Source organism: Caloenas nicobarica, chromosome 4 (genome assembly GCF_036013445.1).
Source record: "Caloenas nicobarica isolate bCalNic1 chromosome 4, bCalNic1.hap1, whole genome shotgun sequence".
NCBI classification, from domain to species: Eukaryota; Metazoa; Chordata; class Aves; order Columbiformes; family Columbidae; genus Caloenas; species Caloenas nicobarica.
This window is the reverse complement of record NC_088248.1, coordinates 25,282,646-25,299,807: the sequence shown is the minus strand read 5'-3', so window position 1 is coordinate 25,299,807 and position 17,162 is coordinate 25,282,646. Positions and strand designations below refer to the sequence as shown.

At 42.5% G+C, this 17,162-nt stretch overlaps 1 protein-coding gene across 4 annotated transcripts in view; it reads left to right on the top strand.

Annotated features, from left to right (window-relative positions):
• The window catches only part of ARHGAP24 (Rho GTPase activating protein 24), a 213,248-nt gene extending 197,947 nt beyond the window's left edge, over positions 1 to 15,301 (top strand). For 3 of the 4 annotated variants that reach the window (XM_065633401.1, XM_065633403.1, XM_065633402.1), the window contains 4 exons: positions 1,026 to 1,099; positions 3,860 to 3,981; positions 7,405 to 8,473; positions 9,404 to 13,042. In XM_065633401.1, coding sequence (XP_065489473.1) covers positions 1,026 to 1,099; positions 3,860 to 3,981; positions 7,405 to 8,473; positions 9,404 to 9,647 — 1,509 coding nt within the window. In that variant the 3' untranslated portion in view covers positions 9,648 to 13,042. Of the gene's footprint in view, positions 1 to 1,025; positions 1,100 to 3,859; positions 3,982 to 7,404; positions 8,474 to 9,403; positions 13,043 to 13,791 lie in introns of those variants that run through there. The other variant, XR_010606098.1, reaches the window with a different exon arrangement.
• The last annotated feature ends 1,861 nt before the right edge of the window (positions 15,302 to 17,162 follow it).

The window sequence follows — 17,162 nt, the reverse complement described above, 5'->3', positions numbered from 1 at the left end:
ATACTTGCAATGATATTTTTGGATTAATTTTTTTGTCTTTTATATTGGTGTAGTCCAGAGTGTGTTTATGTAGTTCTTCTGCAACTGTGCCACAAAGCACTTTATTAAATTCATTTTGAATGCAAGATTCAAATTTCAATGGCCTTTTGGTGCTGGAATGAGTGCTGGCAGTTTCTGAAAAATTAGTACTATTGATGGTGAGTGACTTTAATCCACTTTATGGTGGTTTAGCAGTCCTGCTGTAAGGCTGTCTGCCTAGACTTTCAGTTGATCTTTGCCCATGCAGAAATTAAAAGTGCAGTCACTCTTAAGGCAGAGAGCTGTGCATCTTGTTTCCTTTCTAAGCCCACAACCAGCAAACTTGTGCACTATTTTGATCCACCCAACGAAATTTGCATTTGTTTTTGTAACATACTGTAATCAAAACCTCACCGATGCTGGCAAAGTACCCAAACCTCATACTGGAAAAGAATCTGAAGTTGCTTGTTGGTAAGGTGTGTAGCCAGGGGCTGTTTCCACAGGGTACAGAAGATAGTGTGTAGTATCCTGCTTGTCCCATTCCCAGGGTGGGCACAAACTGAAATAACTTTTTATTGATATGCATCTAGCATGTAGGGGAACTAAGTAAAATACTCAAGGAGTGTCTCATATGAAAATTCCAATTAGTTCAAAGCAGAAATGTTCCTGGAAGCCTCAGCCTTATTATCAGCAGGAGGAACAGAGCTGCTGGTCAAAAAAAAAAGAGGGAAAGAGAAGGGAAAGACAGGATGAAACCAAGTTATTTGTTTATTTTTATCCAGAGCTAATCTTTGTTAGCTGAATACAGCTTTCCCCATCCAAATAGGTTCTACAGGTTGTTCCTGATGGTAACTTATATAGAGCATTTAATGCTGCAATTTAAGTGATGTGTTTATTGTCTTGTAGTTGGAATTGCTGTCAATTTTTGAATCTCTGGTGAAATACCTAGAAATGGTGTCTCTCCACTCTTTTTTTTTTTTTTTTTTTTTTCCTTAAACCACCCAAAGGGCCTGAATGAACTGGTGAAACAAGTGAAGAGTCTGCCAGCTGTCAATTATAATCTGCTGAAATATATCTGTAGGTAAGTGCTCTTGCAAGGACATCACAATGGTATTTATAATTGTGAACTGACAGACAAATCTGTCTGTGTATGTGCCCTGAAGGAAAAGCATTATTCAAAAAATCAGAGGATCGGTGAACTTAAGTAAATACACTAAAAATACTGGTTTACTGCATGACTAATGACTAACTTGCTCTATCACGGGGCACATTTAAGTGTTTCCTTTCATAAGCAGGCTGCACTCGGCAAGAAATGGAAGAAGGTAGAAGTCAATATATTCTGTCCTTTTTATAGGACCTTGGTTTTCCCATTTCTAACTGTAGTTATTGGCCTTGGCTGTGCACTCCTGAAGCATGATATCCTTGAAAACTGTGTTTGTCTTGCAGTATACAGAATAAGTTTTGTGGACAAATTTAAGATCTTAATAATATGTCATACACAGTTGCAATTTGTGAGTTTTCTAGGAAGTTCCCAGCTTCAAAACCAAAACAAAACAACCAAAAAAACCCCCAAACCAAAACACACACACAGACACACACACATACACACACACACAAAACAAACAGAACTAACTACTTCTTTTTAATTGAAAGTTTGCATTTTGAGGATATTTTATGAGCCAAGTAGTTGATTAATTATGCTGATGAATATTACCATCTTTAACAGAGTTATCTTGTCATTCCAGATTGAGATTTAAATTTCATTAGCAATGTATTAGGTTGGTGCAAAAGTAACTGCAGTTTTGGACTGTACATTTCGAACCATAATAACCAGGCTCAAACACATCTTTATTACTCAAAACAGGAACCATTACAAGAACATATTTTTACCAACGAGAAATAAGTTTGTTTATTCCTGTAGCATAAAACTCTGTGCTTCAGACTTGAAGAACTCTGGGAAAACATTTTCTGCATCCTGCTGATTGTGGAAGTGTTTCCCTAGGCCAAGTTGTTGAGACGCTTGAAGAAGTGGTTGTTGGTTGGTGAGAGGTCAGGTGAATATGGCAGATGAGGCAAAACTTCGTAGCCCAATTAGTTCAACTTTTGAAGTGTCAGTTCTGTGATGTGTGGTGGGATGTTGTCGTGAAGAAGAATCGGGCCCTTTCTGTTGACCAATGTGGGCTGCAGGCATTGCAGTTTTCAGTGCATCTCATCAATTTGCTGAGCAGACTTCTCAGATGTGACGGTTTCGCCAGGATTCAGAAAGCTGTGGTGGATCAGAGCGGCTGCAGACCACCAACCAGTGACCATGAATTTTTTTGGTGCGAGTTTGGCTTTGGGAAGTGCTTTGGAGGTTCTTCTTGGTCCAGCCATTGAGCTGGTTGTTACCAGTTTTCGTATAAAATCCACTTTTCGTTGCGCATCACAATCTGATCAAGAAATGGTTCATTGTTGTGTAGAACAAGAGAAGAGGACACTTCAAAATGATGGTTTTTCTTTTTATTTTTGGTCAGCTCATGAGGCACTGACTTATCGAGCTTTTTCACCTTTCCAATTTGCTTCAAATGCCGAACAACCATAGAACAGTCAATGTTGAGTTCTTCGGCAACTTCTCACGTAGTTGTAAGAGGATCAGCTTTGATGATTGCCCTCCATTGGTCGTTGTCACCTTCTGTAGGCCAGCCACTGCGCTCCTCATCTTCAAGGCTCTCGTCTCCTTTGCGAAACTTCTTGAACCACCACTGCACTGTACGTTCGTTAGCAATTCCTGGACCAAATGTATTGTTGATGTTGTGAGTTGTCTCCACTGCTTTGAGACCCATTTTGAACTTGAATAAGAAGACTGCTCAATTTGCTTTTTGTCTAACACTATTTCCATAGCCTAAAATAAATATAAAATAAATAGCAAGTAATAAGTCAGTAAAAAAAAACCCATGAAGTGAGAAAAGTGCATTAAAATGATGTATAACATAACCAAATTTATTTAAGAATGTATTCCAATATCCAATGGCAAATTTCAACAATGCAAAAACCACAATTCCTTTTGCACCAACTTAATATAATTTTGAAGACAATCTGAAGAATCAGAATCATAGAATGTCCTGAATTCGGAGGGACCCACAAGGATCATCGAGCCCAACTCCTGTCCCTGCGTATGACAACCCCACAGTTCACACCATGTGTCCGAGGGCATTGTCCAGTCTCTTCTTGAACACTGCCAGGCTTGGGGCCGTGACACCTCCCTGGGGAGCCTGTTCCAGTGCTCCACCACCCTCTGGGTGAAGAACCTTTTCCTAATGTCCAACCTAAACCTCCCCTGCCATTCCCTCGGGTTCTGTCATTGGTCACCAGAGAGAAGAGTTTGGCACCTGCCCATCCTCCTCCCCTTGTGAGGAAGCTGTAGCTGCGATGAGGTGTCCCCTCAGTCTCCTCCAGGCTGAACAAACCAAGTGACTTCAGCCGCTCCTCATGTGGCTTCCTCTCCAAACCCTTCACCAACTTCGTAGCCCTCTTCTGGACACTCTCCAGTAGCTTAATATCTTTTTTTATCCTGTGGCACCCAGAACTGCACACAGTGCTCCAGGCGAGGCCGCTCCAGCGCAGAGCAGAGCGGGACAATCACCTCCCTGCCCGGCTGGCAATGCTGTGCCTGATGCACCCAGGACACGGTTGGCCCTCTTGAGGCCAAGAAGTTGAGAATAGCTTTGAGCTTTCAATATGGTCCGTGAGGATTTGGAAGGACATACTTGAAGTATATTACGAAACGTGCTTTGGCTTTTATTTTTTTCTTTTCTTTCCTTCCCTTTTACATGTTCCTTAAAGGCATTTTTCTTCCCCGCAGATTCCTTGATGAAGTCCAGTCTTACTCAAGCGTAAACAAAATGAGCGTGCAAAATCTGGCTACCGTTTTTGGCCCCAACATCCTCCGCCCCAAAGTGGAAGATCCTCTGACTATCATGGAGGGTGAGCTTACTGTACATCACTTGAACAGAAAGAAGGAATGTCTTTAGGTTTATTAACAGCGCATACAGGTCCATGTAGTATGTGCAGTAAGTTCCATATATCTGATAGATACAGAATTCTATAACCTGAATTATCTGCTGGGTTAAACCTTGCAGGTTACTACGTAAGTGACTGGAATGTGCAGTGTTGCCAACAGACTTTGCATGAGGTTGTGCAACTTCAGTAAAAATGTACTTCTCTTCTCAATACTTGCTGCAAATATAACATGTTCTGATTCAGCACATGTGGTCAGAGTGCAGTTAATATTTTACATGTGGTTGTTAAGGATGAAAAAAGTTTGTAGAGGTCTATACTGCAGTGACCCATGTAAGAATACCCCACAAGGCAGAGGTACATTATGTACCTTCCTGCACAACAGTGATCAAATTGTCAGCTGCATTGTTATTTACAGCAATGCCCAGCTGTAGCATTTTTCTGTGATTAAGACAAAAATATGGCCATGACAGTTTCCTCCTATATTTCCTTCCTCAGCTTAAGCTTTTTGTCTTTAATTCTCTGTAAAGTATGATGCCCTTTCTCCCTCCAAGCACTTTTTTCTTAATATGCAGGATTTACTTAACTTTCTCAGAAACTGTAGCTGTACATAGACCCTGCACTGAAAATATACCACACCTCAAAAATGCAGTGTTCATAGTTTGAGAATGTATGGATTTATTATTTTTCTGTGAGTTTGATGCTTTTTCTCTTCCCTAGATATTACAATTCCCTGTACCGTTTGTTCATTTACTTGTTTTTCTGAAGTCTTACGTTTCCTCCTCCTTCTTTTAACTCTCAACACAATTGCTATGGTGTTGTGGACATGGTGTTCCCAGATCATGTATGAAAGCAGTGAATACCCAGGGTTAGCTGTCTAAACAGTAGCTCAGACAAGCCAGAAAACCTTCTGCAGTGGAAAGGGTTTTTAATCATCATCTCCACTTCAATGTCTGGATTCTCATTGTCACAGAGAATGGTTCAATCATGCAGGTGACTCAAAAGGGTTTGCAGGGGCCGGTGTCCAATTTATGTGCATGTTTTCTGTGACCGTGCATGAGTATCATCAAACCTGTGCGGCTTCACATACCCTTAAATCTGCATGTGTGGCTTCCTTCTGGTTTCTGTACATCCTTGTCTCAAATGCACCATGATTATCTGATATGGGGGTGCTCAGACAAGCTTTACTGTGTCAGTGAGGTCCTAGTTTACACATTTTACACGACTGTGTAAACATTTTATGTTTAATGTGTACACATTTTACACACTGTGGTATTTTGAGAAACATACACAAGAGTTGTTCTTGTCTTGTTTCCTTCCTCCTCGACTGTTTTGTCGTGTCTCTCATGGCAGTTAATTTTGTGTGTGTGTGTGTTCATGTTGCCTATCACTTCACTTTACACCTGTCTCTTTGTTTGTACCTACAAACCCTTACCCTGGCACTGCTGTCGAGCTTAGTTGCCTGGTGGATAAGTGCTGTAAATGTTTCTTTTGCTCAGGCAGCAAACTGGCCCTTTTTTTGCCCCCAACACTTTTGCATTAAATAGTACAAAAAGTACTTCACATGGTTCAATAGATCAGAGTTGGAGAAGAGGTGTCACAGAGGTGATTTATACCATTGAAGCCGAAGGATACCTCACAGGACGCTGGTTACTGATGGGATCCCATGTATCTTCAGCTCACCTGGGGTGGGGGAGACAAATGGAGATTTGAGATGGGGAGAGGGGAGTTAGCCATTCCTAAATAAAATACTGTCTTATGGGTTTATATTTTTCCAGAACTGGCTACTGCCTAAAGTTTGGACTTCTTTTAAAGTTTGAGCAAGAAATACTTTTATTTTTTTTAAACTGGTTTGAAAGGGGAAAATAATGTTTTTCCAGTTATTGAAAGCAGCATTCCAACCTGCTTATGAACAGGCCTAGCACTAAAACGAGGATGGCCACTGTAGGAAATAGCATGGATATGACACTCATTGAAAGGAAATACATATATTTTTTTAACTAATGAGAAACAGGTTTAATTAAACAGATTCATGACTTCTCTTTAAGCATAAATTTAAGATTTGACATGAGACGATGATTTGTAATTGGGCTATACGTAGTTAAATGTATAGAAACTTTTAACAAAGTCTGTACATCACCTGGTGCCCCTGGCCACCCTTCTTCATTGCTTTTTGTTTGGCTCAAGAGAGATTAGCCGGAACTCCAATCATGGGCCAACATTTTCCTGTCAAACACAGTGGTAAAAGTCACCTGAGTACAGTGCAATGTTTGTAGTAAAATTCTGCATGCAATTAGTGTTCTCAGAAGGAATACATCTAAACATGCCATGGGACTAACTAGGTAAATTTTCCTGCTGCATAGTTCTAATGTATAGTTTTGCCTTAGCAAACAAACAAGTACACCAAAAATATATTGTCGAGTACTCATGTTGAATTGACTCTTAGTAGTTGTATTTTAAAGGGTGGGGTATAAAGATCCAGGAATTTGTGTGAAACAGTATTAGCCGGTGGGAAATGACTGATCAGAAGAGCACAGCGTGCCTCTGAAAGCTCTCTGGGAGCTTAAAAATGGGATCTTTATTGGAACTACCTTGATCTTGTTCCTGAAAGGAACCTTAATGAGGGTCTGCTTAATATAAAAGGAGTTGCACATCTTTGTTACCTCAAGTACAGTTATAAATGCTAGTGTATAAATTACAGTGCAGTCAAGTGGTGTGCACACCAAGGGGTCGTTCTTTCGGAGGAAAGGTAGCCATCTATTACAGCAAGTAGTAAACCGTAGTCCTGCATTATTTCCGTGCTGTCCTGTAACATGACGCAGCTTCCTGGCTGCATATAGTCTCACCAGAGTGGTTACAGGCATTCGCATTAAATTAATTATGTCACATTACTGCCCTGTTTTGTTCCAAAAGACTACAGCATTTGTGTTGCAGCAGTGCAAATCCCTCACCTGTCCCAGTTCTGTTAAACTGCTACATACAAGTGCTTTGCCAGAGTAAGACTTTGGTTTTAGAACTGATCACCACACTGAGTTGAAACACATCGCTTACAGTAACATTATTCTTTGCTACTCATTATCTCCTTCTGTCATCTTCTTGGGGTGCAGTTACTGTCACAGTAATAGCTTCTTTGCAAACAAGTTCCTGTTCTTAGGGGTTCTGTGAGTTCTGCTGGCTTGGTTTGATGGAAAGAAGAGGTGATATTGATTCAGCCCAGTAGCCAGAGGTGCTTCAGGCGTGTTAAATGTTCAGGCTGTTATGCAGATGGATGTATTGGGTAAATGCTTTTATAAGCTGAATGTTTACTAAGTGGAACATGAGGCATAAAGTATATTTATGCCCTGAACAAAACATGCCATTAATGCCCACGTGCTTGGTGTCTTGTTTCAGGTACAGTAGTAGTCCAGCAGCTCATGTCAGTGATGATTAGCAAACATGAAGACCTGTTTCCCAGGGATGCAGAGCCTCAGATGGGACCTGAGGTATGCAACAACAACAATGAAATGCCAAAGAAAGTGGTTGTGGGGCAGCTGCAGAACAAAGAAAACAACAACACCAAGGAGACACCAGTGAGGCGCTGCTCTTGGGACAAACCCGAGTCTCCCCAAAGGGGGAGCGTGGACAATGAATCTCCAGCTGCTCTGCCAGGCAGCAAGACAAATAGCCCCAGGAACAGCATCCAGAAACCAGATGTCACCAGAAGCCCACCGCTCATGGTGAAAAAAAATCCTGCTTTTAATAAAGGCAGTGGCATAGTCACCAACGGGTCCTTCAGCAGTTCTGTGGAGGGCGCTGAGAAGAGCCAGACCTTACCAAACTGTGCCCTGCAAACCAGGAGAACGTCATCCCTGAAAGGACCGGTGACTAAGATGGGCACACAGAGCGTGCAGAACGGAGCGGTGCGGATGGGTGTTTCCAGCACAGACGGGCACAGCAACACCCTCAACAGCCGGACCCCGGGCTGGGTGCCCAATGGCTACGTCACAATGAGGGACAACAAGCAGAAGGAACCGGTGAGTGAGTCAGGCCAGCACAACAGGCTTTCCACCTATGACAATGTCCAACAGCAGTTCTCTATGGTGAACTCTGATGATAAACAGAGCGTGGATAGTGCCACCTGGTCAACGTCCTCCTGTGAAATATCCCTCCCTGAGAACTCCAACTCCTGTCGTTCATCCACCACCACCTGCCCTGAGCAGGACTTTTATGCAGGTAACTTTGAAGACTCTGTGTTGGATGGACCACCACATGAAGACCTCTCTAACACGGGTGACTATGAGAACAAAAGTGACAGAAGGAGCGTGGGGGGCCACAGCAGCCGAGCCACCAGCAGCAGTGATAACAGTGAAACGTTTGTGGCCAACAGCACTAACAATCACAGCGCTCTGCACAGCCTTGTGTCCAGCTTGAAGCAAGAGATGGCCAAGCAAAAACTAGAGTATGAGACAAGGATTAAAAGGTAAGGTGGTTTAGCTCTGCTATCTAACTGCCTTTTGCTGAGTAAATTCAGTAATTTTTCCCTCTCGTGACTTGCGATCTGTACTAACTGCAGTCACTGAGGGCTCGTGACTGACTTTCCAATCTTCTGGAGTTGACATACTCCAACATCTATCTCACAAAGCTATCGTGATCCAAAGGGGTTTGTGTTAGAACAATTGCTTGCCATGTTGGTGACACACTATCCCATTGGTGGCAAAACCAAAGCTACAAAGCCAGAACCTTGGAGTCATAACAAATTGAGGAGGCTCTCACAGTGTCGATGCCTGTTCTCCAGAGACTGAGAAGGGCAACTGGGCATCACCTTTCAGTGAAAGCAGTGCCATGGTTTATTCTACCTGTAGTTTTTGAGATCAGGAGACTGCTGGAACTCCTTTCCAGAGTCCTCGTTCCTCTTGAGAAAGTGCTGCATCTGGGAGTTACCTGTGCTTACAGTCCTGTCTCTGCACTGTGGCTTTGAGCCTCGCCTTCACAGCTCAGACCTGTTAAAGGCGGCAAGAGAGAGCTCTGTTGTTGTCTATGAATAGTGCAGAGTCTTCTTGCACACAACAAGGTTGCTAGGGTGGGTGGCCAGCAGGAGCTGGGTGTCAACACTTCCAGAAGTAAAAGGCTTACTTAGGTTATTCCTGGAGAAATAGATGGAGCTCTTTGCTACCATGCGTCTTACCAGTGGCTGTTATTGGGCATTTTCTAAATGAGCTATGGAGGACATTGCCCTGTGGGAATGGTTCATTGATGAATTTTTGAGAGGTGTACCTACAAACCATAGCTTCAATCTGAGCTTTGTAAATGAAAAGGCACATGTCTGAGTGAGTTGGTGGTGTGCATTTCTGCTTGAGTGAGTGAGGAGTGCTGCTCAGGAGCTGTCTGCTTTTATTTCCTCTTTTCGCAGCTTGGAGCAGAGAAATCTCACCCTGGAGACAGAAATGATGGCCCTGCATGAAGAGCTGGACCAAGAGCGGAAGAAATTCACGATGGTAGAAATCAAAATGCGTAATGCAGAACGGGCCAAGGAAGATGCAGAGAAGAGGAATGACATGTTGCAGAAGGAAATGGAGCAGTTTTTCTCCACTTTTGGAGAACTGACAGTGGAGTCTCGCAGACCAGAAAGAGGCAACACCATCTGGATCCAGTGAGCACTGGAGGTGTAGACTGTGGGACTTTGGGAGGGCTTGGGGGTCTTATACTGTATCAGGTGGCTGGTCACCTGTCTGAGGCTAGTACTCAACATAATGTTATAAACCCTTGCAGGAAAAATTCCTACAGACATTAACCACTCATATATACAGTGTGTAGTCATCGAGTTATAGTCTTTGAATGCTTCATGAGACTACTGTCAAGTGTTACAACTGGATACATGTATATAAATTCAAAAAAATCACCTTAGCAAGAGATGTATCTCAAGAAATATTTTAATGCAAGTCTTGTATTTAAATTGGTAAATTGAAATGTCGTTGCAATCAAGCTTTATATCAAGGCTTTTCTCCCTTGCACTTAACATAATAAGCTATTTTTGGCATTGTGTTACCATCAGCTTATTTTGTATATCAAATGTTTTTTTTTGTTTTGTTACCCCTCTTGCTGGGGAGTGAAGATAAACAGATATATTAAGGTATGTGTGCCGATGGTTAACCCTGATTTGCGTCGCTTCAAAAAGACAGCAAGATGAGAAACCAGCAGCACGCTAAGGGAGGGTAAGGGAGGAAGGTACTAGTTTAGCAGAATTGATGGCCAGGGTAGAAAGTACCAGGGCACCCATATGGTAAACACCAAATTGAGGATATGAAGTCCATGGCAAAAGGGGTAAACAGCCACTTGTTTGGCAGCAAATGTGGATGGCAGTATAAGAAGTTGGGAGAGGGGAAAAAGGAAGTTTAAGAGGAAGTCAATCACATGACCAGAGCTTTTTGGGGTACCCTCAAGAAGCCCCATGCCTGATAGCTGCAGCTCAGAGCAGGGATATAAACCAGCTGTTCTGACCATATTTGCATCTGACTTACCTCTGTACTCTGGGTGAAAGTGAGTCCTTGTAATGCTGGTGAAGGGACACACAGAGGGATGAACCAGACATCCCAAGAGCCTCATCAGTGTGACTGGTGCTTAAAAAAATAACAGAAAAAAATTATGCCCAGAGTAGAAATTACCAGAGCAACTGTGTAACAAACAGCAAATAAGGAAGAAAACATGTTCATCACCTATATTTACAGTGTATATTTGCAAATTATCATACTCTCTGAGTACTTCATGAGATTACTGTCAAGTCTTGAAGCTGTGAAAGCTCCCAGGCTCTCAGCATCGCCGAGGGAACACCCAGAGGGAACAGCCTGGAGCTCAACAGCATGTAGAGTGCCAATGAAAAAGAAACAGCAAAGCAATTCCGTAAACTAAGAACTTGTTCGGCGTCTTTACATACAGTAAGTATTACTGGTATTTTCTGTGCCACGTTAAGGATCTTTTTTTTTTTTTTTTAATCTTTGTGTTTAGGACTGCAAGCTGTATTATTCAGGGTTCTTGAGATGTCTTGGCTTCCCTCTAGTGTCTCTTAAAGATATTGCAATTAACTTCTCATTCCAATTGAGAACTATGAAGGTAGCCTTGAAGAACATTCTCAGTTATAGCATGTACCTTAGACAAGTATTAATTAGATGTGGGAATTTACTGAGAAGCAAACATGAGATTTACATTTCATAGAAATATTAACTTACAATGCAGCATTACACTTGGCACTTCTGGATGTCTGGTGAGGTTCAGAGTCCCCAGTCAGGGCACCTGATGCACTAATTGCTGTGAACGTGTCTAATGCACATCCAGTCTGAATGTAAATCGGAAAAAGTCTGAGAGGGAGAGATCAAAGTAATAGGAAGGAGCATGTTTTATATCAGTTAGCAGTAATTACAAGATGTCGCCACAATGGTGAGAGAAGGAAACAGATTACTATATTCTGATTTTTAAATTGAATGAGAAAGACCTTGATATCTGATGCAGTATGCCTCGAAGTAGACTCAATCTGACATCTTTTGACGTGACAGAAATGTCTCTGGGATAAGTATTTTCTTAACTGGAATTCATATTTTCACGCTAGATGTATACAGTACTCCCTGCAGCAGTATCTTGAGGTGGAGAAAGTCCTGCATGAACTCAGAGTTTTCTCATTTTCTTTTACCGCTCCCTATGTTGCTCATGCTCTGTTGCTCTCTTAAAATTTAAAGGAATACACAATTCCTAAGACTAGTCAAAGGTGTAAATGAGGACCTGAAGTTTAGTCACACAGGCATGGCAGAAGGTGGCCAGCGAGGCAGTGGGGAAAGGTGCTGCTTCAAGGTTATCAGCTGATACAGCAGCCAAAACGACAGCTCCTTGATAAAATATTATTTCTGATACTTCCTCAAAATTGACAATGGACAGGAATTCAGTGCACATCTGCCTCCAATGCCCTCAGCTATACAATACGCATGGAAGAAGGGAAGGTATTTATAGTCCATGTACTTAGCATTCTCTGCTAAATTTTGATTATCCTTAGTCCTCACAGGATCAAACTGGAAGCTTCCAGTAATTTAGATGTGCTGTTTTCCGTAGTTGTTTGAACAGACTTCTTTGTACACATCTGTTTCTGAATGCAGATTATTTGGTCAGTGATTGCTTTCTGAGGGCTGGTTCTTGGTCTGCCCGCAAGCCTACCCACAAAGTATAAGAATGCAGTTCAGAGTGGTTTCTTGGATCTTCAGGTCTTTGCATTCATGATGCCCAAGATGGTTGCTTGTAGATCATCTTCATTTTTATATTGTTCTTTTTGAGGATTGCCATTAAACACTCTTGACTCAGACTGAATGATGCTACCACAGTGATTTCTTTAGGGCATGATTGTTGAAAAGAAAAATTTTTTTGTTTTTGCAGGGACTCTGGGAAGGTGGTTCTTCAAGTGAATTTTGTGTAGGGCCCAGGCTGGAGTAGGCCTGGCTCCTTCTGACTGATGTCAAGCTAAGAAATCAGAGTTTCCGTTTTGTGTTATGGCTACATCATAGGGATCTTGATCTGCTTTGAAATTAAGACTTACTCTTGGAAGAAAATGTAAACCATCAGTAGCCATAACAGCCACACAAGTGTAGTTGTTAAAACTAGCTAGGACTTTGTAGTCTCCTGGACACAGAAGCAAAATTCCTTAGAACATCTTCTAGTAAAAGTCTGTCTTACTGTGGGAGGAGAGCAGCAGCTCAGGTTTAGGTCTGTTTGGCCCTGCTTATTTTGGTGGTGATTCCTTGATGGTTTTAAAACTGCTCTTGGTGCTGCTGTCACCTTGCAGCCGTCTGTTCCTGTACCCGGCTTCATAGCATTGTCACTCAGCTCATGCCATGGGGGTCCATTTCCTGGGGCCAGACCTGCACAAAGCTGTTCTTCGGCTTAGTCTTCTGGCCCTTGAGGTCTCTGTGCTGGCTCAATAAAGTATCAGACAACTTCACTGTAGCTGTGCCATTTGGAATCAGCTTAAACAGTCTAAGTACCTTTGAAGGCTTTTTCGGAAGCTTGTGTTAGGCAGGATTTGTCTGTTTGTCTAGGATTTGTCTAGGTTTAAAGCTTGTCTTTGCATTTGGAAAGGTATTCCAGTACTTTTCACTCAGTTCCTCAAGAAACATTCAACTTCCAGTTATATGGTAAGTACTGATATCACAGCAGACTGGAGTAGTGGCAGATACTCACCGTACCTCTTAGGTGTTAGATTCTGATGTTTGGCTCAGAAGAGCTTCGGTTTCCATTTCTGTTTGTGAGAATCCTGCCACACATTTGGAGTGTGCTCTGGTACAGCAGAATAATTAAACTTACTGCACTTCTTTGCTATGTGTTTTTCTTTCAGCATCTCATAGAGCAAGTTTCCCAAATATAAAAATAAATAAAATTTGTGAAATGTTATGTAAACCTGGTATTTTAGGTTTTCATTAAGATTGAGGGAGGAAAGGAGCTTGGTAACATTACCACTGTAAGATCTGTAAGCAGTACTTGATCCAGTAGTGAAAGTGAAGTTTCAAAAATCGCTGAAAAAGATCAAATTTGCTAAAAATAATGAATATTTAACAAGTATATATTGTATAGCATCCCCAGAGAGAGGGAAGAGGGGTGTGGGATAAGGAAACACTGAATGAGCAGGTACACTTGAACGTTTTGACAACCTAGTCAAAACATAGAGTTGCCTCCAGCTGCTGTATACTTGAATCCTTCCTGGCTGAGTGAAACTCCTAATTATTTCCTTTCTTATTCTGAATTCCCTCTGGATTCTGTCCATTGAAGAGAAGGTGTCTGCAGACTCTCTGTGCCCCGGGTAAATCTGTCAGGAAGTGGCGAGAGGAGGGAAAGAGAAGACGGGAGAAGATAAATTAACACATGTACTTTTGATGTGGACATTCAAAACCAGAGGAAACAGATGGGAGAGAGGCAAACAAGGAAGTGAATATACCTGAAATTGCCATGTGTAGGTGGTAGTAATTTGCCCTCAGTTAAGTGCATTCTTTCTAAAAGCTTGTCTCTACAAAAAGGTTACTGCAGTTAATGCTGTGCTATTATTTCAGAGCTTTTTTGCTCTAAATTACTTTATGGTCAGTCACCAGTAGCTCGATCAACTGTTTCAGACTACCTTCCTTGCTGTTACCAGTCCTGTGTGCTAACAGTGAGAACTCCTGTGGAGAAATACCTCTCCGAGCCGTTGGTGCAGCGCTGCGTGCCAGGCAGGGAGCCCCGCAGGGCTGGACGGCACCCCGTGCATTACCGGCACTGCTGCTAATGGCCCCCGCGCCATCGCTCAACATCTCTAGAGCAGTGCTTTTTAGCAAATAAAATTATGTATGGCAGATATCCCACTGACATAAATTGCTATAGTTCTACAGAGGTTTGGGAAGCAGTGGCAGAAGCGGAGGAGCTTTCTCTTTTAGAAGCCGTAATAACGCATGTATTTACAACTAGCATTGGTGGTCTGGTTTTGCTGGAGAAATGCTTGTCAGCAATATATCAAGTTTCTTTAGTATGCCAATAATAATGGAGAGTGCAAGCAGTTTTGGAGGCCAGAAAAAGGAGTGTGATGCAAATATATTCCTCCCTTTTCCCTCGGGGATCAAGGATAATAAGCTTTATATGCAATACCCATTTCTGAATCTCCTAAATGCAAGAATGGAAAATCCTTTCGACTTCTGTGTGTATTGCTTTCTTCATGTAAAAGAGGTTTAAAATGATTCATGTTCAGTAGGGCTTTATTGTGATGCTTAAAATACTATTATGAGCTGTTAAAAGTACTATTATGAGCATGACTGTACTTCTTAACTGTATAGTATTTAGGAGGCAACTTGGCTTGAGACCAAAACAGGTAGTTTTGAGCACCAAAATTTTCTCTGTTGTTCAAGTCACAAAGGCATGCTCTTTATTTTCTGACCTTAACAGTTCACCTTAGAAACTGAACAAAAGGCAAGAGGGTGTGTCTTAGTTTGATTTGTCTTTTTGGTTTTTTAAATTTAGGTTCAGATTGCTGAACTGTAGTATACAGTTCAGCAGAAATGATAGTGATCGTTGCATGTAGGACTACTTGCAAATCAGTTCCACACACTTTGTAACGAAGTGCTTTTCACATCTTCATCACTGCTAAGTTCTGCCAGTGTTTCTAATGGCACATTCTTTATATTTGGCTGAACTATAGCACCTGGATTTTGACTGATGTAGCAGCAGCTCCTTCTGTAGACACTTTTTAACTTAGACTGATCATTCTGGTGAGGTTCTGCTTAATTCACTCTTAGAGATGTGCACTTTGTATAGCAGTGAGATCTTATTCAGGGACTTGTGTGAAAAAGCTACAAATTCACACCTACCTAATTCCATAATAGTTCCCATGTGTAGACATGCCCTAATACTAATAGTGCATATGGATAATGAAAGAGATATTTGTATAATTTGCTGTTAATAGTGAGTGTATCACAGTTAATTGATACTCTTCTGTCTGGCTGAAGGGACCCACATGAAAGGAGGCTGTAATAGAAAGCAAGGAGGCTATGAACCACGACAGAAATGAAGCATCTCTGGAAGCAATTCCAAAAGCCATTAAGAGAACAGTTCGTGAACTATTAATCTATTTCTGTGCTGCCAGCCAGGCCTCTTTTTCCCAAGGCCAAAACCTAAGATCAAAAACACACTAAGCTATTAAAAACCTTGCCTAACAAGGAAAGAGGTAGAGAGCTGCTAGTATCAATGCAGGAGAATGTGCTGAGTAAAGATGGACGGCTTCCCATGCACTAAAGCCAGCAGGGGCTGGGTGAATTTGCAGCCCTCTGCAGGACCAGGCACACTGACCAGCTTAGGTTCTCAGTCCATTTGGTGTTCCTAAGTGCCGCAGTCCAGGCAAACACCATGTGGCAGAGCAGGCTTTATTGGCTTGGGCACACAGCAGTGTACGAGTATTGCTGTGCCAGTTCTGGAGGTGGGTTGGTCCATGCAGGACCAGCTCCAGGCATCATCAAGCTCCTCAGCATTTGACGCTGGGGCGTCTTTCATTCACAGTGTAGATATGCCCCAAACTGTACAGCTGTGGCCTGAGTGCTTTTCCTCCTCCATGTCTCTCCTTAGCTTTATAGTCACAGAAGAAACGTGCTGAAGTTTGGAAGACATCAGTAGCTTGGCACAGGCAGGGAGAGGTGAGTCCCTGGCAGTTCCCAGCTGTAGCAGGGCCTGCTCTGTTAGTGCAGTTGGAAAGGACTGCCAGCTCCCAGCCTCGGGATCCACTGACAGCCACAGCTTCAGGTTTCACTCAGACAAAAGAAGGACTCAGTTCAAGAAGGACAGGGAACTGCTGGAGAGAGTCCAGCACAGGGCCACAAAGATGATTAAGGGAGTGGAGCATCTGCCTTATGAGGAAAGGCTGAGGGAGCTGGGTCTCTTTAGCTTGGAGAAGAGGAGACTGAGGGGTGACCTCATCAATGTTTATAAATATGTAAAGGGTGGAGCCAGGCTCTTCTCGGTGACAACCAATGATAGGACAAGGGGTAGTGGGTTCAAGCTGGAACACAAGAGGTTCCACTTAAATATGAGAAGAAACTTCTTCCCAGTGAGGGTAACAGAGCACTGGAACAGGCTGCCCAGGGAGGTTGTGGATTCTCCTTCTCTGGAGACATTCAAAACCCGCCTGGACGCCTTCCTGTGTAACCTCACCTAGGTGTTCCTGCTCTGGCAGGGGGATTGGACTGGATGAGCTTTTGAGGTCCCTTCCAATCCCTAACATTCTGTGATTCTGTGAAAAATGAAGATACCGGCTAAGGAGCCTGCCTTCCCTATGGCTGTGGGTGGCAGGTGAGGACAGGCTGGTGGTAGGTTGACAGCCCCATTCAGTTCTATGCTGGAAAACATTTAGTGAGAGCTGGTCTTTTGGAAAGTGTGCCTGCAAGCGAGAGTGGGAGAGAGATGATAGCTGAGGTTCACTTCTGAGCTCTTATGACACTATGGCCTGTAATACAAGTTGCAGGGAAAGCAATTATGAAGTCAGCTATGAGGTGTATGTGTGTAGAGTGGTAGAAACACAGACCGAACTCCAAACAAGTTTAGTATTGAGAGCAGAGCTTTTGCTATTGAAATCTGCATTTTGAGTCTGAGTCTTACATTGATGAAAGAAGGTAGGTTGACAGATGTAA